The sequence below is a fragment of the Pygocentrus nattereri genome, chromosome 28 (assembly GCF_015220715.1).
Source record: "Pygocentrus nattereri isolate fPygNat1 chromosome 28, fPygNat1.pri, whole genome shotgun sequence".
NCBI classification, from domain to species: domain Eukaryota; kingdom Metazoa; phylum Chordata; class Actinopteri; order Characiformes; family Serrasalmidae; genus Pygocentrus; species Pygocentrus nattereri.
This window is the reverse complement of record NC_051238.1, coordinates 19,473,308-19,498,568: the sequence shown is the minus strand read 5'-3', so window position 1 is coordinate 19,498,568 and position 25,261 is coordinate 19,473,308. Positions and strand designations below refer to the sequence as shown.

The following is a 25,261-nucleotide window of genomic DNA, read 5'->3' as shown; positions in this document are numbered from 1 at the left end:
AATGACAGTTGAGCAGATTTCTACAAGTATCTGCAGTTGCGCCACTTTGTAGATTCCCTATGTAAGGATAATAAATTCCGCAGGGAGCTGACTGATGTGGAGAAGTTTCTTACCAAACCTAACGGCTTCTTGTGCAAAATCTCTTACATATACTCTACTCTGTCTAATACCAGTATGTTATGCTATGATTCGTTAAGGTATATTTGGGAGAGGGATCTTTCTATTGCATTTTATGATACATGGAACAATATCCATAATAAAATATTTCCCAGATGCACCTCTGTCAATATCCATGAGCAGAATTTAAAATTTTTCTACAGATCCTACCTCCTAACTCCCATACGCCTTCACAAGATGTCCAAAAGTGTATGTCCTAAGTGCAATACTGATCAGGGTACATTTATGCATATGTTTTGGGAATGTATAAAAATTCAAACATTTTGGAGAGATGTTCATCAAGTTGTTCATCAAAGCTTCCATATGTCACCATGTTTATATCTTTTGAACTACTGCCCCGACATGGTTACAAATGACAGTCAAGCCTATTTGTTGGGAGCATTATCATATCTAGCAAAAAAACATGCATCTTACTGCTGTGGATCTCTCCAGACTCGCTCAACATATGGCTGACACAGGTGTCGAACCTTCTTCCATTGGAGAAACCTTCTTCTGAACTTCACAGAAAACACCAAAAAGTCTGTGAAAATGCTGGAGGATCTGTAATTAAGTTTCCTTCTTGTATCACATTTGTATTGTTGTATTGCTTTATATTCTATTTATTTAAAGTCATAGAGTATGTTAACCCTCCTCTGATACTGCTGTGGCGAGAGATATTCCCAATTTGTTCTGTTACAAACTAATTTCTGTAAAACTCAAACATACAATTTAAAAAAATAAAAAATAGAATGCTTTCAGTGACCACAATTTCCAAAATTCTTTAGTTCACTTCTCACACTGGCTCAGCCGTCAGCATAGCTACACTCAACGGCCACTTTATTAGGTACACTAGCTTGCTAGTAAAAGGTTGGACCCCCTTTTGCCTTCAGAACTGCCTTAATTCTTCATGGCACACTTTCAACAAGGTGTTGGAAATGTTCCTCAGAGAGGTTGGTTGGTTATTTGAGTTCCTGTTGCCTTTCTATCATCTGGAACCAGTCTGCCCATTCTCCTCTGACCTCTCACATCAATAAGGTATCCACACAACTGACCACTCACTGGATATTTCCTCTTTTCTGGACTGTTCTCTGTGAACCATAGAGATGGTTGTGTGTGAAAATCCCAGTAGATCAGCAGTTTCTGAAATACTCAGACCAGCCCGTCTGGCACCAACAACCACGCCACGTTCAAAGTCACTTAAATCCCCTTTCTTCCCCATTCTGATGCTCGGTCTGCACTTCAGCAAGTTGTGTTGACCACCTCTATATGCCTAAATGCATTGAGTTGCGGCCATGTGATTGGCTCATTAGCTATTTGTGTTAACAAGCAAGTGAACATACAGTGAATAAAGTGGCTGGTGAGTGTATGTATTTCTGTAGCTCATTTTACAAATCCTTGTGTACACCGTTACAAAACTGTTTCACTGATTTCTGAGTTTTGTTGTGTTTTGTTCAGTCCATTATGGGCCCAGGAAGTAATAAGCAAGTGCTTATTTGTATGTATATAAGCAAGTGAGGACATAATGTGCGATGTGAATGAGAACACATATTTGGACCAACAGTTCTTTGCTTGTTTGAAAACAGTATACATTCAGGGAACACAATTTCCAGAGTCTTTTCTCACTCAACTGCGTCTCAGCTTTTAGTAATAAATTCAAATTGTAAGTGTGTATAAATGCCACTACAGAACTGTTTAATTTACCTCCAAAACAAACTCCAAGTCATAAGTGCTAAATTGCACGATCAAAGCAAATAATGATATTGATTATAGAGACACAAACTGCTGATTGAATGTGTCTAAACAGACCAATCACATATGATTCCCATCTGAGCTGACCATCTGTAACAGGGGCTTAGTTTTGTAGTTCATGTTCATAATGGACGGTCCATTATGGAGCCAGTGATGTAAATAAGTAAGTGAGAACATCAGGTGTGTGTCTGTGAATGTGAGGCTAAATTATACATAACAGACACACTAAGCGTTTACTGTATCTGAGCCTTGGATGTTTTTCTTTGCTAGGCTTTGTAAAACACAGGATTTTTTTATGTGTTTGTTTACATCACTTCGTTTGTTACAGTAAATTTAAATCATTTGGTTTTGTAATGATTTTCTGTTGTGTTTGGAAAAAAAAAGTCTATGCCTTGTTTACATGATCAACTAAAGTAAACTGAACTAAGGCTGACTGACAAAGTGTTCTTGTTGTAAAAACACTGGTGTTGGTGTTTTGATGGAAGGAGTGTTTTGATGGAAGCTGCATGTTTCTGCAGACAGGTGTGTGAAGACTTGAAAACATGAACTTGGCGATGGAAAATGTTTCATAAATATTGTAAAAAATTGCAAGGTTAGCATGATGTAAACAGAACATGTGGCAAAATGATGCAGAACAGACAGAATCAACATGTACTGTATGTGTGGTGGATTTTTGCTGGATTGTTACGGGTTTTTTGTAATGACTTTGCAGCAAAGCAGCTTTACAGAAGCATCCAGGTCCAAGCTCCCATAAGCAAGCCAATGGTGACAGTGGTAAGAAAAACTACCTAAGAGCAATAGGAACCACGCCTCAAAAGGGGAACCCAATCTCTTCTGGTCCACACTAAATAGCAAGCAATATAAAAAAAGGAGCAAAATGAACAGAGAATAAGATTTGAACATTAGTATGAAATATTAAAATACCAAAAAGGGGAAAAGCAATAGTTAAAGAGCTAAACAGTTAAAGCATGTGCAGCAGTAGCAGCATCAACAGTTAATGCGAGTAGGTTTGCGTAGTGTTGTACAGCAGGAAGCTCCATGGTGGTTAAACTGGTCCAGGCGATGGGGGAGCTGTGGGCACCTGATCAAGGTAGATGAACCAACAGCATCTGACTGCACTAGATGGGCAGTTGCTCAAAGAAACTTGGCAAAGAAAACACACAGAGTTCTGTTAAAAGAGATTGATTACAGTGTACAGTGTTAAAAGAGTGCAGCACAGACTCCAGCATGTCTAGCTATTACAGCCTAAAAGGGTGAGCCAGAACGTAACAGACATGAGGGCTCCATGAGATGTCAGCACACCTCTACTCCACTGTCAACAAAGTTGAGCAAATGCATAAGAGCAGCAGGACAACAGCAACTACACTACCAGTATCCTCTAATACTCTTTCTCCATGAATCCCCAGAACACCATATCTGTCAGGAAAATTAATGAGAAAAAGCTTGATTAAACTTTTACAGATGTACCTGATGCATCTCAGAGCATATACAGTATAATGTGCATATTATAGGGCACAGTGTAATGGGGCAGTGGTGGGCTGGAGGTTAGGGAACCAGCCCTGTGACCAGAAGGTTGCTGGTTCGATCCCCTTGGCAGACAGTCCATGACTGAAGTGCCCTTGAGCAAGACACCTAACCCCCAATTGCTCCCTGGGCGCCATGGATAGGGCTGCCCACTGCTGTGGGCAAGTGTGTGGGCTCACTAGTGTGCATGTATGTGGGTGTTTCACTGCAAAGGATGGGTTAAATTTTTGCAGCGTGCAAATACAGTGACAAAGGGTTGTAAAAAAAAACAAAAGTAGAGGTCCTAAAACAAACCCTTGTGGAACACTATAACTTACTTGTGTAAGAACAGATAAAACAAAATAAAAATCTATATATTGTTTGCAAGATCAACCAAGCAATAATGAATTACCACACAAAACAAAGCTACAGAGTAAATAATCCTTTACTACTCATATATTTACATAGATTTACACTTGTAAGAACACTAGTGTTGATGTTTGAGTATTTTGAGCTGTAGAGTATTTGGGGTTTAATACAAATTGTTTCTGCAGAGATTTGAAATCTTTGTACTGTAAAGTGCTTGTTAGTAAGTGCTGAAATCTTATTTAATTTATGAAGAAGATACTAGCATCCCATGTGTTCTTTGTGTTTTAGTGTAATTAAAAAGGATGATTGGTATGGTGTACACACATGCTGTAAAAATAAAAGTTGGTGGGCCAGACTCCTAACCAGCAGTGGAGTTTAGTGATTCCTTAGATCTAGGCAAAACATAGGTATGGAGCCCCCTGGATGCACAATTTTAAAGCTGTGAACTCCTGAGTGTTGCATCCATGGAATCATCTTTTTTTGAAATAAATTATACATCTAATATTTCTCATTCTTAGATTGTTGCAAAAACACCCACATTTTTGTCTGAGAACCTCTTATGACATTTTATTTGGGTTTATGTAGCAAAAACAATCATTCATTATTACATGACCATGTTCCAACCTCTCTTTTTTCCCTAAATGAGCTTTTTTTTTGTTACTGTGCATTTAGATATGATATACAGTCCTCTTCACAATTATTGACACCCCTAATAAAGATCAGTAAAAATGGTATTCAGGTAAATATAAAGATAAAAATTCAGGTAAAAAAACATCATATGTTACATGTTGATACCCCTGTACTTAAAACAGTGTACAACCTCCTTTTCTCAACAAAAGAGCACTTAGTCTTCTCCACAAACATCGTATAAGGTTGGGGAATACAGAGCAGGGAATTTGAGGCCATTCCTCTTTACAAAATCTCTCCAGATCATCCAGGGTCCTAGATTCTCTCTTGTACACTTTCCTTTTCAGCCCACACGGGTTTAGATCAGGTCATTGAGATGGCCATGAGCTTGATTTTGTGCTCATTAAACCATTTTTGTGTTGATCTGTGCTTTTTGGCAGAGGCGGACAGATTTTGATTTGAAACGTCCCACCATGTACACAGGATTGAGAGGGTTACTTCCATTATAGATTCTGATTACCTGTTATTAAAGTAATTGTAACCTCATCTTAACAATTACTATATTACAGTAATGTAACCTAATTACTTTGTTACTTTTCAATTACTTGTCATTATTAAAAGATGTTTCATTAAAGAAGACAGAAAAAATAACATCAACACATTTTAACAAGAATTTAACTTAAAACATGTCAAACACAAAAAGATTAGAGTTGACTTAAAAATTATGCCACCCAGAAACATTTACTGGTTTCACTTTTAGGGAAGCCACCAAACGTGATATATGATATTATTTAAAATATAAAGAATTATAAGTTTGTATAACAGTATCATTTGTTTGAGTTTAGGCATGTATACTCAAACCATGAAGTTCAGAAATCAAGTTTTCAAAGTGCCAGTAGTGTGAAGCAAAATTCAGGTGCTTACATTTGCGGCTAGATGACTGGAAAGGGAATTTAATGACTAAGGGAATTTGATGAATGTGTCACCTCATATACATACTTTAGTGAAACAAAGTCATGGATTACTGCATGAAGTTCCTAGACACTCTGATCAAAAAGCAAAAGTTACATTTTCTTTCTAAGGATTTCTAAGGGTGCCAATAATTGTGGCACATCTGGTTATGTTAAAAAACTTTCTGGATGAGGGATTTTTTTTTTATCTCAGAATAAATGAACTTCAATTAAAGGGTTTTTCTCATTTTTATTCTGTGTGAAGATAAGCTAGTACACAAAATGGTATATTTCTCATAACCCGTTTACACATCTTTGCCAATAATTGTAAAGGGAACTGTACATAAATGAGCCCTTCTCTAATGGGCTATATAGTGCCTCCTTCACTTGTAGGTGCTGAGAAAGTCAGTGTGAGTAGGTAGAGCCAAACCACTGTAGTCTGAATAGACAGATATATGTTAATGTTAAATATTTGATTGTTCATGACACTCAAAGAAATTAATTCAAAAAGGGCTGTTTTTCCAGATTAGTTTCTGTATATGGAATGTATATATTAAGTATATATTGTATATATGTTAAGTGTATGATATGTTTAACAAATTTTAAAAATGTTTACAAACTATATTAATCTCTTATTTCATTTTACTTTTACTTCATTTTACATTTTACTTCATTTTATTTTATTTCATTGCACATTTTTACTTGTTTTAAGTAATTTTATTAAGGGAAATTGTATCACTAGACTGCAGATAATGTTGCTTGTTTTAATAAATATGTTTGCCAATTTACTGAGATAATGAATAAAGAAGTAACTGGGGACAATAAGTACCATTACAAATAACTACTTAGGGAACTATTTAGGCAGTAGAGCTGCCTCTGGTAAAGATTGACTCTGCTCCTACTCTACATTAGCATACCTCTGTAGCATGACTAAACTAGAATGTGAACATGAATTTAGCTATTCCAAGTCTAATTGTCTTCAGTTGGCTCAGCAATGTATTTAGTAAGCTAGTAAGGGGATCAATATTGACAAAACAGGTTTATTGTTCCTTTTTTAATAACACACACATGTACACTCACCAGCCACTTTATTAGGTACACCTTTCTAGTAAAAGGCTGGACCAGCTTTTGTCTTCAGAACTGCCTTAATTCTTCGTGGCACACTTTCAACAAGGTGTTGGAAACGTTCCTCAGAGATTTTGGTTGGTTATTTGAGTTCCTGTTGTCTTTCTCTCATCTGGAACCAGTCTGCCCATTCTCCTCTGACCTCTCACATCAACAAGGCATTTTCATCCACACAACTGACCGCTCGCTGGATATTTCCTCTTTTTCGGACCGTTCTCTGTAAACCCTAGAGATGGTTGTGTGTGAAAATCCCAGTAGATCAGCAGTTTCTGAAATACTCAGACCAGCCCGTCTGGCACCAACAACCATGCCACGTTCAAAGTCACTTAAATCCCCTTTCTTCCCCATTCTGATGCTCGGTCTGCACTTCAGCAAGTTGTCTTGACCACCTCTACATGCCTAAATGCATTGAGTTGCGGCCATGTCATTGGCTGATTAGCCATTTGTGTTAACAAGCAACTAAACAGGCAGTTGTGTGGACAAAAATGACTTGTACCTAATAAAGTGGCCAGTGGGTGTATATTTAACAATATGCATAATTGGTAATAGATATATCCTTAGATTACCTAATACTAGCAAACACATTTTTAGATACAGCATAAAGCTGCAAATAACACAGGCTGTATCTCCATTTTTGTTGTTTTTCAGTTTTTGACATAATATGAAAACGCCCGTTTTTCTTTACATTGTCTGTAAATTTCATGAAGAATGGACCAAAAGAAACAGCCCAAAATGACTAGGAAAGACATCTGGTTCCATTGACTTACATTGAAAGTAAAGTATGTTTTTTCCTTCTCCTGTAAAGTTACTATTTTAGAGATACAAGGTTTTCTTCCGACAACAGCAATGTGTTTTTTTTTTTTTTTATTTAAGTGAAAATAAGTCAACACACGCAGAAAAAAAGGTACGAAACTGTCACTGGGGCAGTACTCCTCTTCTCACTGGGTTGGTACTCTCAAGGGTACATCTCAGTACCTAGTCAGGGAACATAATTAGCTCCTCACACGTCATCTCGTCTCTAGACTTTTTATAATATAGTTTTAAAACATTAGGTTATAAAAGTTACAGATGTCTACTTTTCACCTGGGCAAAGCTTATTTGATGTATACAACTGGACCTTAAAAGCCACTGTTGTACCTTTTGAGGGTATATTTACACTGTTTGTGCCTTGATGAGCAAAACATGTACGTCTTTATTTCTAACAGTGTAAGAACAGTCTTAATTATGGAATATTGTGCACATTTTCTGTTAAAACATGTGAAACATAAAGTAAAAAGTATCCCAAAACTTTTGCACTTACACACATAGGATGTTCAAAAAAGGGAAAAATGAGTTTGTTTCCTAAAACGACATTGTTGTGGTGCCTAAACAAAACATCACTCTCTAAACCACTATTACAGGCAATTTCACAGAATCCCATATAATTATGTAGACAATCCACACAATAGCAAACTGAAAAAACATTGCATTGAGAAGAAGAGAACTGTTGTAATACTTATCTCTGCTACCCAAAACATCACTTAAATCAAATGATAGTGATAAGGATGTGAGAATAATTGCAAAAGGGTCTTACAATAGATTAAACTCACTGAGAGACAGAGACAAACCAAAGCAGCATTGTTCAGGTTCAAATGAACAGTATAAACAGTGTGGCTTGCTGAGAGGAATGGTAGTGGTGGATCATAAGTATATATTGCCCAACAGGCCCAACACTACTGCAGACTTATGTTTGGCGTTGTATATAGTGCTCGGCACATTGTTAGAACATTTAATACAATGCACACAGCTAGAAAGCTGGACACTACTAAAGATTTACTCATCCCACAAAAGTAGCACACCTACAAGATGACAGACAGAGTTTTAGGTAGGGGGACCTTTGCCCCTGCAACTATTTTTCATTTGTTTGCCACCACCTATTCAGTGCTTTTCAGACTGGACCCCGCCACAGACAGCTCCTCACTGGTCCTAAGTGTCGGTCATTAGTTAGGACAATGCTCAGTGCAGCTCTTCCCTAGAGTTTCTATGTCACAGACTTTGTTCTGCTTAAAAAAATAATTTTAAAAAAGCCCCATGACCCATAAGGATAAGCGGTTTAGTGATGTGTGTGTGTGTGTGTGTGTGTGTGTGTGTGTGTGTGCGTGTACAAAAGTAAGATAAGTGAATCCACAAATCAAATGAGACAAAAGGTTGTCGACCCCCGCATAGATCAGGCAACGTCTGTTAAAAATGCTTTATAGCTAAAAATATAAAAATTTTCTAAAAGAAGAGCAGAATTTCACTTCTCACGAATATTAAATAAGGCCACACTTGACTGTGGAACAGAGCCACTAGAGGTATGTCCAATATACATCCAAATTTTGAAATACTCTTTTTATCTTTGTTGTAAACTCTAAATACAAGACAAGAAAGCAACGAAAAAGACACAAATGCCATCAAATAAATACGTCTTTGTTGCAGCCACATGTTAAATGGATCAGCGCTATCTTTAGTACGCTTATGCCTTTTACGTTTTCAGTGAAAAAGCTCCTTTCTGTTTCTGTTCATTCTTCAACATCATGAAAATGTAGTTTTATTTCTATTGCCATTAAACTTTATCACCTGTCTGTAAAGCACTTTAAGCTTCCACCAGTATGTGAGGCGCTCTATATAAAACGTTCTTATTGTAATTATTATGAAGTATTTGTATAGTGCTTGCTCCAGGCTTTGTGCACAAGCAGCTTGTCCAGAAATCTCAGTCCAAAAATTAATTTGCATTGCTGAGGGATGACTTCCCTAGAGCACGAGGAAAAAATCACTGCGAGGAACCGAGATGCATAGGTGTTTTGACTGACACTGTTTTCCAAATGAAGCGGAGAAAGGTGTGTACTGTGTTGTCATTTTAAATTGCGAACTGTGTTCAAGTTAGAAATTGTGCGTGTATTTTACAGAGTTATATGAGGGATTTGGTTTTAGTGCATGAACAATTATAAATTGTGAATGCTGGAAATCCCATGTATGTCCTATAATGACCACTAGATGGCACCATCAATCATTATTAGCTCCGTTATTTCCATTCGCTTAAAATAACACTCACCTTTAATAAAAAGACATGGTCCCCCCCCCCCACCCCCACACACACATATTTACTGCTTCCTTTTGTGAGGGGTGCAGATTAAGAAATGGTTTAGATTATATACATTTTAGGATAACATTATGTGTTACAAGAGTTCAGAGCTGTGTCACTATTCCCATGTATTTTTCCAAACATTCACTCTACATATTATCTGGCAAATCAACAAGCACAAGGCAGAACTTTCAGCGAAAGCTTCCATACTATAAGAAGCAGACAAGACACAGCATGCAAATGAGGCCCTGAAAATGATCCCTTATGAGAACATGTTCTTCAGCTCCCCCTCCCTTATCCACTCTTTTCAACTTTGTGCTCCCTTGCCAAACAGGATCTGTAGGATCTTTCTGAAGCATCTTCTCAGGAGAGAGGAATGTCTCTCTCTGTGTGTATATATATATATATATGTAGAGATGGTCAATACGATGGTAATTTACTGTCATCATGATAAACAGTATGCTTGTTTATCAGGTCAATGGCCAACTGCATATTTCTAATAGTTTTTAAATGTAGCATTATTGACATTGGCATGATTAATATTAGGTTGGGGGGCTTTTGTAAAATAATCGCATTTTCTTTATATACAGTAACAATATTTGGCTGCAGTACTGTGCATTTAAGGTGTAAGCCTGTTCACTCCCCACTCCCCAAAAAACCTCAGACAAGGACCTGAATGACATGCATAGTGATATCTGTGCTAGTAGCCCTGTCCACGTGAATCAATTACACAGACAGTTTCTAGTCTTAGGAACTTGGTAATGTGGCCTGCTTACATGACTGGGAGAGGAACAAATTACAAACAGTGCATCACCACATTACTCAGTCTAGGGTGATGATTACATGTCAGGCAGAGCTGTGAAGGTGAGAATCTTCAGCCTTGTCCTGTGGAAGTGAGTCATATATTGTAGTTTACTGGAACCCTAAAGGGAGTGGTTGTGAGGGCTTAAGATTATATACTTTAAATACATCTATAATGTCACTGTTAGAGCAGAAACGTGTATTTTTGTAGTTTTTCCTTTTTGACTCGTTTGCAAACACCACATATACGATATCTGTGACTTTTGTAAACTTTTACGAATTTTTAAGAATGACCTCCCACACCTAAAAGGGTTAAAGCAATGCATGAAAAGGGATGTGTTTCAACAAATCTATGCTTACATGTGAAGAAGGTGTGGCCTCTGAAAAGTGGCTTTCATCGCTCTTTAACACTGTGGTTTCATACAGCAAGAAGTCCTGTGAAATCTTTAATCTTTTCTGTTTACTTGGAGCCTAAGTCAAGCAACATCATTTAAAGTTCAGTTGAGCCCCACTTGATAAGCCCAGTATGTGTAGCCCGAGGGACTAGCAAAGCAGACTGACATACATTTGCAGTAATTCAGAATGACAGGAATGCAATGCAGCACGATTCTGAATGGACATGAACAAAGAATGATTAGCTGTAAAGTGTTGTTTTTGTTTGTAATGTCTGTGTCATTCAGGTACATCGTTCCTGCTGGTGAAACGTCTGACAATATTAGATAGATTAAATAGATCCTGCGTTTACATAGTGTAGCAAGTTTTATATTTCAGTGTTAAAACCAAGGTGCAAAACTTGTTTGAGGAGAGATGCCACAGAAAACACTTTTAGTTTACTTAATAACCTTTTAATGAAAGTTTCTGTGGACAAATGTTTCGTACATGAGAATGAGAGTGTGAAAACACTTGTGACGTTTAAAGTACCTCTTATAAACGTTCAAAGAAGTACCCTTATATTAGTATAAAACCATTATATTAACATCTCTTTTTCAAATATGATTTAAACATGGGCACCAGAAAATTATTCTATGGCATCACTAAAAGAAACCTTAGTGACTCGTTTTTAAGACTGTATTTAGTTTTCCTCTCATTGGTGATAAATATTTCATACTACAAATCTTTATCTTTACTAATCTTTATATCAACTCTTTATAATTGTGATATGAATCTAAGCAACGTGTATTGCGTACCACTGACTTCTAGCTATTTCTGATGTCGTTGACTCTGCAATCGTTCATATGGTGTATATAACGGAGTTCATGTAATTCATTTTTTATGCCACTACAGTTTCCTAGTCCTAACCTCAGATCAGTTGATATGCACCAATATGCTGACACACACAAAGAGAAATATTAGTAAATTTCTTACAAAATAAATACTCTCCTTTATACTGCTGATAAATGAACCATTCACTGTACATCTGGATTGGACATTGGTGAAGTCATCGCTTTTCTTGTTCTTTACAATTGCCCTGAAGTGCCCACATTCCAGGAGGCCATCGGGTTACACCACCATCTCTAGTGCTAAGCTGAGAACATGAGTTGTTTTGTTGCTGAGTAACACGAGACCACCACCTGGACCAGGCAGGCCAAGCCTAGAACTTTATAGAGGGCTTGGCTTTTGGCAATGAGACTTCTTTGAACAGCATTTTCAGTTACTTCTACTGTATAAACCTAGAAGAATTTGCTCAAACCAGTTTCTCAACTGCACTGTTACTATTATGCAATTTACATGCTTTGATTTTAAAATATACTTAATGGAACAATAATTTCACAATTGGTTTCCATTTCGTTTGTCTTCATAGAAGGTCAAATCTGACCATTTTATTTGGTTCAGTAGTCTTATTTTATATTTATAATTTTGGCACCAATCATATTTGGTGAAATAATCTTAATAAAATATATTAACCTCTGTCAGAACAAATAACAAAGCATAATAAAATGCTGCTGAACACAACTGTAAGCGAATAAGTTTATTAAAATATTTACACATTCTTACAGATTCTTGAAATCCAAACATAAATTGAAATGAAGAAATTCATCCCACATAGGCATCATTAATGCTGTCAAAATCTCTCACTGTATGCTAATTTTTGTGGCCATCACAAAATCTTTTACTAATGTTTTTAAATTTTACTTTGAACAGAACCACAACTTGGACTATTGGACCTATGCGTATATAAATACCTCTAGCATTTAGTATTAGTATTGGGCAAACACTGCCTAATGAAATGGTATTATTAATAATCAGTGCAATGAAGGACAACAAATATTCATCAGTGGCAAACAACGTAAGGCATGGAAAGAACATTAAACCTATCGATAACACTTCTCTAGCAGTACCTCAAGTAGTCATCAAGAAATTATTCACATCCTTGAAATTAGGGCATATCATGCTCAACTGCTCCAAGAAAAATCCCATGTAGAGAGAGACACACTACCAGGCAGTACTTCAGTACCAAATTCCTCAATATTGCTTCACTATCTCATCGCCCTGTCATTTTTGTACAGGTGCTAATCATACATAGCATGATTCCATGTGTCAATAATTTGCACATACCCTCATCTGCCACTTTATTAGGTACGCCTTGCTAGTAAAAGGTTGGATCCCCTTTTGCCTTCAGAACTGCCTTAATTCTTCGTGGCACACTTTCAACAAGGTGTTGGAAACATACCTCAGAGATTCTGGTTGGTTATTTGAGTTCCTGTTGCCTTTCTATCATCTGGAACCAGTCTGCCCATTCTCCTCTGACCTCTCACATCAAGGCATTTTCGTCCACACGACTGCCGTTCACTGGATATTTCCTCTTTTTTGGACCGTTCTCTGTAAACCCTAGAGATGGTTGTGCGTGAAAATCCCAGTAGATCAGCAGTTTCTGAAATACTCAGACCAGCCCGTCTGGCACCAACAACCACACCACATTCAAAGTCACTTAAATCCCCTTTCTTCCCCATTCTGATGCTCGGTCTGCACTTCAGCAAGTTGTCTTGACCACCTCTACATGCCTAAATGCATTGAGTTGAGGCCATGTGATTGGCTGATTAGCTATTTGTGTTAACAAGCAACTAAACAGGCAGTTGTGTGGACAAAAATGACTTGTTGATGTGAGAGGTCATAGGAGATCAGGCAGACTGGTTCCAGATGATAGAAAGGCAACAGGAACTCAAATAACCAATCAAAATCTCTGAGGAACATTTCCAACACCTTGTTGAAAGTGTGTCATGAATAACTAAGTTCTGAAGGCAAAAGTGGGTCCAACCTTTTACTAGCAAGGTGTACCTAATAAAGTGGCCGGTGAGTGTAAATACATTCACTTAATTATATATGCTTTTCTTTTTTCATTTCATTTCTCTGACCACAGACTGGGAGTGGTTGTGGTTGGGCTGACGGAATCCTTGCGAGCACGTTTGGGACTCTGGCCATAGCAAGGTGAGTGAATAAAGGTAGGACTGCTTGATGGAGATGACGAGGATGATGATGGTGAAGAAGAAGAGGTACAAAAGGAGGATGACGCTTTCAGCTGAAGCCACTTCTCCCCAAGGGCCTTGGCAAAGTGATCATCCACAGACACACTGATAGAGAGCTGCTTGGAGGAGCTTTTTTGGTAGTTCACTCCAAGACTTCTCTGGAAATGCTCCTCAACGTTATCATAACTGTGGTGTGTCATAACTGCACGGAGGAAACCGAAAGAGGGAAAAGAAAAGATTTAAAATGTACACTAAAATAGATAAAAAAGAAGGATATAGATAAAATAAGTAATCTGATGTATGTTAACAATAGTGAGCATTGTGATGCTGTAAAAAGCAATTAGAAGAACTGTTAAAAAACAAAGTCTCTTTACATCGTTACATACCAGACGAATGTTTGTAGCAGTCTTCAGCCCTATGTGCTGACTTAGTTGATGAGACACAAGTGATCACTGAGGGACGAACCTGGAAAACAAAGTGTCAACCAACACTCGTTACATACCATACTGCGGGAAAGGTCTATCCTTTGATAGTGAACACTACTAACACTACTGTGACAGAATAATGCTTAAGAGCCATTTATATGAATCCAACCCAATTCAGATTAATTCCTGAAGAAAACAGTTGTTTGCACATCTGTCCAAAGGAAGAAGATCTCAAAGGAATGTTTGTGGCTAAAATTCTGTGACTTTTTCCTTTTCAAAGTTCCTAACTACTGCTTCAGTTCTGATGACACTAACAGGTCAACAACGACCATGGTGTGTTGGGACTTGTTGACAACATTCCTCCACCCATTGCTCACATTTCTCCCTGAATCCGGCTGGATTGCATATCTGGGGCAGGCAGAGGCCTGTCTGCTCACTCAAGAAGGAGTCTGTTGGGAATATAGACAACCTTCCTGCATTCTGCTGAAACTTACAGATATTGGAGATAAGTCGACCTGTATGGCCTTGGGCGAGATTCTAAAATTTGACGGGACATACTCTGCTTTATGTTGAACAGCATTACTAGCACAGACAGTGATTGGTTGAATATGTATGTATGTGTGTATTTGTGTGTTTTTTTATATATATATATATATATATATATATATATATATAATATGCATATTGCTGTTGTCGGAAGAAGAAGGATTAAAAAAAAAAAAACATACTTTACTTTCAGTGAAAGTCAACCAGACTTTTTTCCAACTTTGGCCTGATTCTTTTGATCCATTCATCATGAAATTTACATACAATGTAATGTTACAGTGTAACAGGCATTTTCATAAAACTGTGTGCATTGTCAAAAACTGAAAAACAACTAAAAGGGAGATACAAGGTTTTCTTCCGACAGCAGCGATATGTATGTAAATAAGTCCACATGTAGTTGGTGGTTTAGTATAGGTAAAAAATAGCACCTTTATCCAGTCCCACTATTCATATTGTATTGTGCTTATTATTGTATTATATAGTGAACTTCTTTTTCAGCATAGTTGGATAAATAATTTGTTCACGATTTAATAATTAAAGTCTAAGTATATTTTGTTCTCATTTCCAGTGTACAACAAAAATGACATTGAGTATGCCTAAGTTACAATATTTTTAGTGTTTGAGATTGGAACATTAATATTATTTGTCAAGATATTTCACACCAAATTTGGCCTGTTTGTGTTTGTTCACTGAAGCAAATGTTTTGCTCTGTTGTGGATGTTTTACTAAATGATTTTATTATATTCATTTTATTTTAAGTGGTAATTTATCATTTCCATTTTCCTCTGGAAAGCATGCATGGGAGCCAATCACCCTGTGTAAGCAATCACCTGTATGTGCCTGACTGAGGTTTTTTTGTTCTTATCTTCCATCATCTCTGGTTCTTGACGACGTTTCTTGATGAGGGCAAGAGGCTCGTCCATAGTTGGTGTGGAGAGGACAGGGCTGGGAATGAGGTCAGTAGGACTGGCTGTGGGGCTCCAGGTGGATGTAGGACTCTCAGGTATGCTGAAGCCTGATGTTCTCCTGGCAGTGTTGGCCAGGCTCTTACTTAGGGCCCTTTCTCTCCTGACAAAATACAGCAATGACTGTCAATCTCCAGGAGGCTCAGTACTGTCTATTAGTAACAAAGAGCAGGAATAGCATTTGGCTAAACTGTACAAAGATATGTTCAAGCTACTTAAAAAGCCACTAGCAGATGTTCCTTAAAGACGGCTGACACTGGATGTACCTCTCTTCAAGTGTCCGCCCTCGTTCTGAACTGTGCCTGTGTTTGGGTGGGTGAGCAGGGACCACTCGCACTCTGTCACTGGTCATGTGACGGAACCTGTCCTCACTTCTCAGGCTAGGCTGACCTAGAAGACAACAGAAATTTCAAAGATGCTCAGTGGAAAAGCTGCAAAATTATAAGTGCATATTGCATATCTGTAGAAAATCACAAATATGTGAACTGGGGTAAATGTAAATTAATTGAGATAAGTAACACAGTAGCTTTATGTGACTAGGCAAGGATTATGGGAGAAAACAGTGAAAAGGAGTGGCAAACACAAACAACCATCTTACTGTTAATACTTGCTATTTCATCACTACCTGTATGACTTAATTGTGGGAAAACTTTGCTGTGCCCTTCGTTAAATGTAAACTCCGTTAAGCAGCAGAACAAGATCGACTGGCTCTGTGAGTCCTACTGTGGAACCCAGCTGATTCACCACTAACGGTAAATGTCATTCAAATGCAAAACAAAAAAGGCAGCATTTGTTTACTCATTTACTCATAACTGCCTGGAAACAAACTGAAACTTTATGATCTATTCTGACGCTGTCTGCCTTGCCGACCAACAGCTGGACATTTGTGAAATGGGACCGCCATGACTGTTCACAACATATTTTTACTCATCATCAAACAGAACAGAAGCAAAAGTATTATTTCTCAAAAAACGCAGTGATACACTAAGCCATGGAACCAATTAATAGGTTTCATTCAACTTTCTGTGGCTGTAGTTCACGTCAATGCAGTACACCACTGCTGAGTTTAGAAACTAGGCACATTTGATTGAAGAGTTTGGTTGGATTTTATTTATTATGTCCAGAAATTTCCTTAATGTCTTTCACCTGCAAAAGCAACTACCATACTATGTCAGGATGGCCTCCTTCACAAACTGTGAAAAGCAAAGATCAATTGGGCAAAACATTTAAATGAGTACATTCCTAAAAATCAATGAAAATCCTTGCAAATGTTAACATAAGAATCTTACAGCATGAAATATTTAAGTCAAGAATCCAACACTCCAAGTGTCTTAAGCAGAAAATGTTGGTAAATTTCATGCAAACAGTAACCTTTCTCCCTCACACTTACAGACATGCCCACAAAGCCAATTCAGTGGAGTTTGACAGGCTGGTACGGTCTGGCAGAGGACAGGGGGCCGGGTGTAAACCACACCTTACACCTTGAGTTGTTTTCTAGCGCCTGAGGGAGGGTTATTTTTCTTGAGAGCTCAGACACAAAAGCAGGCCCTCCTAAGGGTTCCATCATCTTTTTATTCACCACCAGACAATTAACAACCATTTGCTATCTAACATACACATGATGAAGCACACATAAAATGAAAATCAGTGAAAAATACCATGTTTATCTGAATTCATTCAATTCCGTTCTAGCCATCCTCAATTGGCAATGTTCATTAAAATGGCATATTTTTACATTATGAGCTAGACCATGTAATGTTTTGTATTCTGTTGGGGAGTCATTACACATTATTGCAGCAAGGTATTTGTTAGATGAACAGAAGTTGCGATTAGAAGACCAAGTCAAAAATGAACAGAAGCTATTAATAGATGATAGAAGACAACAAAATGCACAAAAGCACAAAAGGATAATTACCTTCCAGTATGTAAACTTTAAAGCCACTGCTCATCCGAGTGATGTAGTGGAAATTAGTGAGAGCCATGGTTCCAGATCCGTGCTTTCAAGGGTTTTTGCCAGCTGCTGACAAATAAATTGTATCTGGGCTTTTCACTAGAACAACTGAAATGTCACGCTCACAACAACTCTACACTGTGCTCTGTATCAGGACTCCACTCCTGCGCTCTGTGTCATTCAAGAACATCTTCCTATTGGCTATTTCAAGTACAGCCCCCATCTCCAGGTCTTCCTGCTCTTTGTTTGCTTCTATTTCAATGATGTTAGTTTCCACAGGTACCTTATGGGAGGAGTCTGGTAAGGAGCTATAAATTGCTTTCTATCTGGATCCCCCCTAACTTCCCCCTCCCGTAGCTCTTACAAAACTTGCAGTGGCAGAAATCTGCTGTGCCTCAGTATGTCGTGGACGTGCATGTTGTGTGTGTCTGCTGGTGGAAAATAGTATTCAAAAACGTTTAGTTGTATTTAAACTCAGATATTCACCATTTCCTTTTCCCTGAATCTTCTTAGTATCCACAAACAAGCCTTGCACTGCCTGCTGTTTCCTCTCCAAGTGTTAGCACCTGTTGACAGCCCCTCCTTCAGGACTAATCTAAAATCTTGCTTGACTGCATTTTTTTGAGTGCTTAGCTTACTTGAGCTGCAGTCATTTTGCCAACCTGCCTATACACGTAGCTTCATGCAAGTTCAACTAACCTTAAACCACCAGGTCTTTTCTTTCCTCCTTTTCTTTCTTCTGTCTTTAGCTGGTCAGACAAATGCTATTAAGCACTGAAAGATCTCTGTGCTCTGTGTTTGAGTGATCCTGCCCGAGCACGTTGAAGCATCTGGATGCATACCCAAACTGTGAAGCACAAACACACTCTCACACACACACATACACACACACACACACACACACACACACACACACACGCACACACGCACACATCACATACAATATGCTGGTAAGTCAAGTATATCTTGACTCTTCACTAGGACAATCAAAATATGAGGCTCTGCATTGTTCTCTCTATTGATTCTAAGCTCCTGTGTTCTGAGAAAACCTCATTAACATCAGTCGGGAACAAATTTCTAAATCACATTTTTTTCCTGTTGTTACTGTTGCAGTTTTATCAGATGTTACAATGCCTTTCAAAAACATGGTAGTAGTCCAGTCAATCTTAATGAGTCTTGACCCCACTGTTACCGATACTGGTGGGTTATGTCTCCTTCGAGGTGCAGGTCAGTAACCATAGAATATGGGCATTACTCCAATAGAATTTAGTTTCTGTGAAATATGTATAAGGTGCATTGGAATAACTTTGCACATAGCCTTGGATAAATATGTGGAATTTACTCTCAAATTATTTATTTGTCAACACAATGATGTTGGTGCTTGGTTCTGTTTTAAATGCAGCCAAACTTCTTTTCTTGTGGTGCAGGTTTTTGTAACCTGAAAAAAACAAATGCAAAAAAACAAACTAGATGAAAGTAATTAATTTGAAGAGCAGGCTTACATTTTGTGGAATCATTATACCCTCTACTTAAGTCAAAAGGAAATTACCTCGTCTCATATTCTATAACTAGCTAAATGAATACCTCACCCAGATGCCACACATGCTGATGTATGCCACCTACTGCAAATGTTTGCACAACTCATCGCCTATCATTATTGGCTTTACTGTTGCTTTTCTTGTGTTTTCTCCTCATTCAACTACATACAATGGAGACATGCTTCACGGCAGTAATGATATATTTGGCTACTGCAGGGGCAGATGATTTTATCTTAGGCATACAGTTGAACTAGGAAAGTAACTTACTGTCCTCAGAACCAAGCGTATGTTTATAAAGAAAGGGAAAGAAGTTATAGTATATGTGACCCTAACCCTAACCGTAACCCTATATTTTGCCATTGCTTTGGGTGGAGAAGGCATCTCTCTCTCTTTCTCCACAACAGATGATGGAAATTCTCTTGGCTTTCCTAACAGCTCCTTGCTGTCTTCAAATGCTGACTGAACAGTGATCTCTTTGTAAATCACTTAAATAAACATCTATCTAATCTATAGCATTATTGAAATGCATTGTATTGCACTTACACTACGTTTTAAATCTGTATTTTGTATTTTTTCTAGGTACCAACACTGGCTTTTGTTTCTGGCAGTGTGTTAGCTTGAGGCTAGTTTGGAATCTAACCTATTATTACTAGTTGATATATATTTTCTGAGTGGACAACAAAGCAATTCTGTAAGTTACTTTGGATAAAAACATCTGCTAAATATTGTAAATGTAAATAAATTATCCCATTTTGCACGGCTTGTGAGTGAATATCTGTGCTGAAGTATAGATTTTATAATCAGTGGCTTTGTGTGGTGGATATTAATTAATTAATAAGCCTGATAGCAACAGGTATAGATTTATATTTATACTGTATAAGACAAAAAATAGAGCTTTACACAGGAACAGGTGATTAAATTTAAGCCTACTGGCTTTTATTAAAAAATTAGTGAAGTGTTATACACCTTTTTGAATACTTGAAAGTGCACTATTGTAAGATGTATGAAAATGTAAGACTGTAAGAAAAAGCCATTGCAGGATACACCTTTCTTCTTTGTAGTCTTTGTAATGTGCATATCCTTAAGAAGATCTAGGTTTACTTCTTGACACTGGACCTTCCAGTCATCCATTCCTGTGGCTTTGTAGAGTATTCGTGTATTCATGCCTGCAGTGCTCCCAAAAGGTACTGGCAAGATGTACTTGCTTCCATTTTTGCCAGAAGAGGTCCTTGAAGTCAAATCCGGCATGGGAAGAAGCACCAAGCTTTTGTGTTGGTAACATGGCTGGGGTCAAGAAAGTAGGTAAATCAGGATCACTACACAGGAGCCAAATATCTTGCATTCACTGAGACTTCTGCCATAAACCTAGAAAACATTTTGTGAGTGAGTCACGACTGGGGAATACACAGGAGCATAGAGTCCAGTATGCAATGCCAATCATCCTTTTCCAAGTCCCGCCCATATGGGAAGCATGGGGAAGATTAAAAATCCAGCGATAACCTTCTAAGCTCAGACTAGATTTCAAGCTCGGTTCTTCCAAGACCATGCACAGTTCTTTACAAGCACCCCTAAAATTGGCACTGCAATCAGAGCGTATTTTTCTTGCATGACCTAAAAAAGTGTCAGAGTTCATTAATAAAGCACTCTGTAAGTATTAGGACACACTTCTTTGTCGTTGAATTCAAGTGCTTCATTCAACCCCCATTGCCTCAAATCCAGCACCTACCCATGCAGCCTGCCTTTACAAACAGTGAAAGAGTTCACTGAATTTGAGCATAGTATTGCAATAGAAAGCCACCGTTGCAACAAGTCAGTTCGCAAAATTTCATATCTCCTAGATATTCCACGATCAGCTGTGAATGGTATTACTGACAAGTAAAAGCGTTTAGAAACCATGACAACAGACAACTAAATAACTGCAGAGTTCCAAACCTCCTTTTCCAATAGCATAAGCACAAAAACTGTGTGCTCAGAGCTTCATGGCATGAGTATCTATGACCGAGCAGCAGCATGCAAGTTTTACATCACCAAGCACAATGGCAAGCATTGGATGGAGTGGTGTAAAGCATGCCGCCACTGGACTCTGAAGCAGTGGAAACATATTCTGTGGAGTGATGCTATGGGGTTGTTTTTCAGGGCTTGGCCCAGGCATTTTAGTTTCAGTGAAGGAATCTTAAGACGGAGAGGGAGAGGGAAGAACTGAGAACCAGGCTGGAGTACGAGAACTGAGTGATCTTCACATGATGAGTACTGATTTCCAGAAATATGGCTTTCCAAGAGTAGGTTCTGAAGTGACAACAACTGTAGCAGCATGGGTAACTTGGTATGACTATAGGAATACGGAGGATCTAGATTCAGAACCAGGTTGCTCAGTCTAGCATTTGGGTATCTAAGGCATAGTATGGCTAGGTAGATAAGTTTTGCCTAGGCAGAAAAGAAATCCTGTAACATAGGCCCCTGTATGATGCTTGGAGTAAGTAGTTTGCTATTAAGGTTGTAAGATGTTGACACAGAATCAAATTAATTTGATTCTGTGTCACATTTTAGCATGCTTCTTAACAGACACCCGGGTGCAAACCCCTGATGAGCAAGCCAACGGTGACAGTGGCATGGAAAAACTCACAGTGAGGAAAAAACCTTGAGAGCAACCAGGACTCCCATCCTCCTCTGGTCCACACCAGATTGTAAAGATTGTGTTAAACACAGCAAGCAAATGGGTTGGATGAGAATAAAGCAGATTACAGTATATATTCCTGAATTAAATAAACATGGAGCAGGAATGGCTGTTGGAGGTGGTTGTGGGAAGATATGCTTGGTGACAGAGGCAACTAGATGATGCTCCAGCCACTGCAGGAGGTAGTATGGCATGGAAATCCTGTTGGCAACAACTTGGTTGTTTAGTTATGGCAATGGGTGAGAATAACTTGCTTGGAATTTAAGCCCCCAAAAGACTGATGATGCCGAAAAGACATGGCCCCCCAGGACTGAGAACTGAATGGAGTAAGAGAGTGAAGGGAAATCAAATGGTGGCCAAAGAATGACCAGAGTGCCTATGAGAGCAGCAGGTTACAGACAGCATTTTTACGAAAAACCAATAGTAGTCCAGTCAGATGGAAAAACTACGAAATGGATCTGAGTAAAAGATAAAAGTCATTCAAGGTGGAGCTGGTCTGAGGTAAAGCTGAGTTAAGATAGCAATGAGTTGTGGAGCTGACTGTGTTGGATCTGAACATAGATGGATCTGATCTAAGATGGAGCAGATCCAAGATGCGACTGATCCAACATGAAGCCAAGCTGATCCAAGGTGGAGCAAAAGTGAGTCAGACGTGAGTTGCAGAGCTGATTGAACTGGAGCTGATCTGAGACAGATCTGATCAAATATGGAGCAGAGTTGAGACAGAAATAAGTTGCAGACATGCTGTATTGCCAATCCTAGATGGAGCTGAGAGGAGTGAAGTGCTGTGGAGCTGAAACACATTGGAGCTGAACCAGAAAGGAGTTGAACTTGAGGTGGAGTCAGGATGAGACAGAGCCATAAAGAGTAAGAAGGGAGTTGCGGAGCTGGGTTGTAGGAGCCGATCCAAGATGGAACACTTGGTTTGTACAGAATCTGCGTGAGATGTGAATGGCAGAGCTGATTGCACTGGAGCTGATCTGATATGGAGCAGTTGAGACAGAAATAAGTTACAGAGCAGAGTTGTGCTGGAGCCAATCCAAGATGGGGCTGAGTGGAGTGAAGAGTTGCAGAGCTGAGACACGTCAGAGCTGAACCTGGAAGAAGTTAAACTTCAGATGGAGCCGGGATGACATGGAGCAATGAAGAGTCAGAAAGGGGTTGCAGAGCTGAGCTGCAGTAGCTGGGCTGAGATGGAATGAGTGGAGATGGAGCCATATAGAGTCAGAAAGGAGTTGCAGAGCCAGGTTGCAGGAGCTGAATTGAGAGGGAGCCCAGTTGATAATATCAGTATGGGAGATGTGATTTTTCCATCATAGCGCATTGGTGTGTAGTTGCGGTCCAGAGAAGGGTGTAGTTTGGACAGCTCCGAGTACTGCAGACTGCTTGGAAGCGCTGGAACCTGGCTGGGAGTCTACTCGTGGCCAAAGAAATCAAGAGCCTAGATCCTGTTGAGTTCTCGCTACCCAGAGCAGCAAGTACGATGCAAATGGATTTCAGAAAGATGTGTAGGCAGACAGCTGTAGAGAATTCAGGGTTGACAACTGAGCTACACTAGTGTCATACTACTGATTGTGAACACTTTGTTAGGGGAACAGAATGAGGATGTGAATTTATAGGGCATTAGATCGGATGAAGGAGGGGTTTCAGCCATGTTCCTCTGCCAAACTTCAGTTAGAACATAATCACATCAAGTCAAATGACTATTAATTAAAAAAAAATAGTCTTTCTTGCTCTGAAATAACATGCAGGGGAGTTTCTTCGCCTGTTCAGGGTTTGGTCTATGTGGTCTTCTATCAGTCTCATTCTCCTTGGACTGCAGACTGAGCCAGAGGTTCTGAACACCCGTTCTGACGCACAGCTACAGGCAATGCACAGATACACTTTAGCAAAATGTGCAAGGATGGGTAGGTTTTGGCATATAACCCCTACTAGGCAAGTGAGTCTTCTTCGGGACTCATCTCCTTTATCTGGCTGTACAGCGTGAACTCACTACTAAGCTTTTCAGGAGGTGTCTTGTCATATGCATCAATCTCAGCTGTACCCGCAGAGCTGCCTGCTGATCCCCTTTTCTCTGTTATGATGCTAGACAGCAAGCTTTTCAGCTTTTTCAGATGAGTTTTTTCTTTGCTACCTCCATTGCATGTTCCTTGATGAACTCTTTCTGACTCTGCTGCTCCTATTCTGCTCCTTCTAACAGCTGAACAGTCTAAGCTCTCGGCAGAAGCTGTTCCTTTACAGCTTTTTCTATAGATGCAAATAATTTTTGAGAACGAGTTGCAAGTTTTTTGTTTTCATATCTTTTTTATGTCACTTTTGATCCTTTGTTTCATTTCTCTTGCAAGAATACTCTCAGACTCCCCTGTTGCACACACACATATACATTATGACCACCTCCTTGTTTCTCATTGTCCACTTTATCAGCTCCACTTACTGTGTAGCTGCACTCTGTAGTTCTACAGTTACAGACTGTAGTCCATCTGTTTCTCTGATACTTTGTTACCCTGTTCTTCAGTGGTCAGGACCCCCATGGACCCTCACAGAGCAGGTACTACTTGGGTGGTTTGGCTAGCTAGGTTGTATACAGTATTGAAAGCATAAAGTTATAGAATCAAATGATTTGCCATGTTATAATATTGAAAAAGCATCAAGCTTTTGATGCTTTGTGTAACTCTTCTCTGCACTAGTCCCCTATACTGCTGATCTAGCAACAGTAACTTCTTCAGGTCAGCTCACCAGTAGCTCTGCTGTACCAGATGCACCTCTTAGGAACTCTGTTGCTGCAGTCTCAATGACCTCAAGTACTGTGGTCCTGTTGCCCTCAGCTATTGCAGTCCTGTTAGCCTAAGATGCAGTGAAACCAGAGACTGGATCTTTAAATGCAGATGCAGTTTATTTAGCTTCTACTTCAGCACTTTCTGTGTCCCTGATCCTGGATCAGTCTGACTTATTCTTGCCTCTGCAGACTCTGTCCTTGACTCTTGATGCAACAGTGCCACCAGGTGTTCCTGAACATACAGTACAATTGCCACTGACTTGCTCTTGTTGCCTAGAGTTGCAGTGTACTTTTTTCACATCTTCTGCCTGGAGGAGGATAGATGGCCTGAGGGCTGCAGTGTCATGTATGGCCCTGCTTTAACTCTAAATTACTGACTGCATGGTGCTAGGTGCTGAGAAGTCTAGGAGACCAGACCAGCAATGCTTAAGGTTAAGGTATTCTTTTGTTTGAGTCACAAGCTCACTCCTATGTTTTTAGTGGCCACTCACTTTTTCCCCAAGGATAAAAATATGTAACATGCAATCTAAACATCTATT

The 25,261-nt window shown here is 39.0% G+C and overlaps 1 protein-coding gene across 1 annotated transcript; it reads right to left on the bottom strand.

The window, feature by feature from the left end:
- Positions 1-13,713: 13,713 nt before the first annotated feature.
- On the bottom strand, positions 13,714-17,890 carry vgll4l (vestigial like 4 like). The gene is made up of 5 exons (XM_017719117.2): positions 17,699-17,890; positions 16,050-16,173; positions 15,649-15,886; positions 14,234-14,312; positions 13,714-14,049 (listed from the first exon to the last, which is right to left on the bottom strand). Exons 1-5 carry the CDS (start codon positions 17,763-17,765, stop codon positions 13,724-13,726), a joined length of 834 nt encoding a protein of 277 aa, XP_017574606.1. The 5' UTR covers positions 17,766-17,890; the 3' UTR covers positions 13,714-13,723.
- Positions 17,891-25,261: the final 7,371 nt, after the last annotated feature.

Excerpts from the sequence above, each read along its gene's own strand:
- vgll4l (XM_017719117.2), bottom strand. The coding sequence starts at position 17,765 with ATGGCTCTCACTAATTTCCACTACATCACTCGGATGAGCAGTGGCTTT. Across the intron at positions 16,174-17,698 it reads TAAAGTTTACATACTGGAAG|GTCAGCCTAGCCTGAGAAGT; the intron begins GTAATTATCCTT and ends GTTGTCTTCTAG. Across the intron at positions 15,887-16,049 it reads GGGCGGACACTTGAAGAGAG|GAGAGAAAGGGCCCTAAGTA; the intron begins GTACATCCAGTG and ends GTATTTTGTCAG.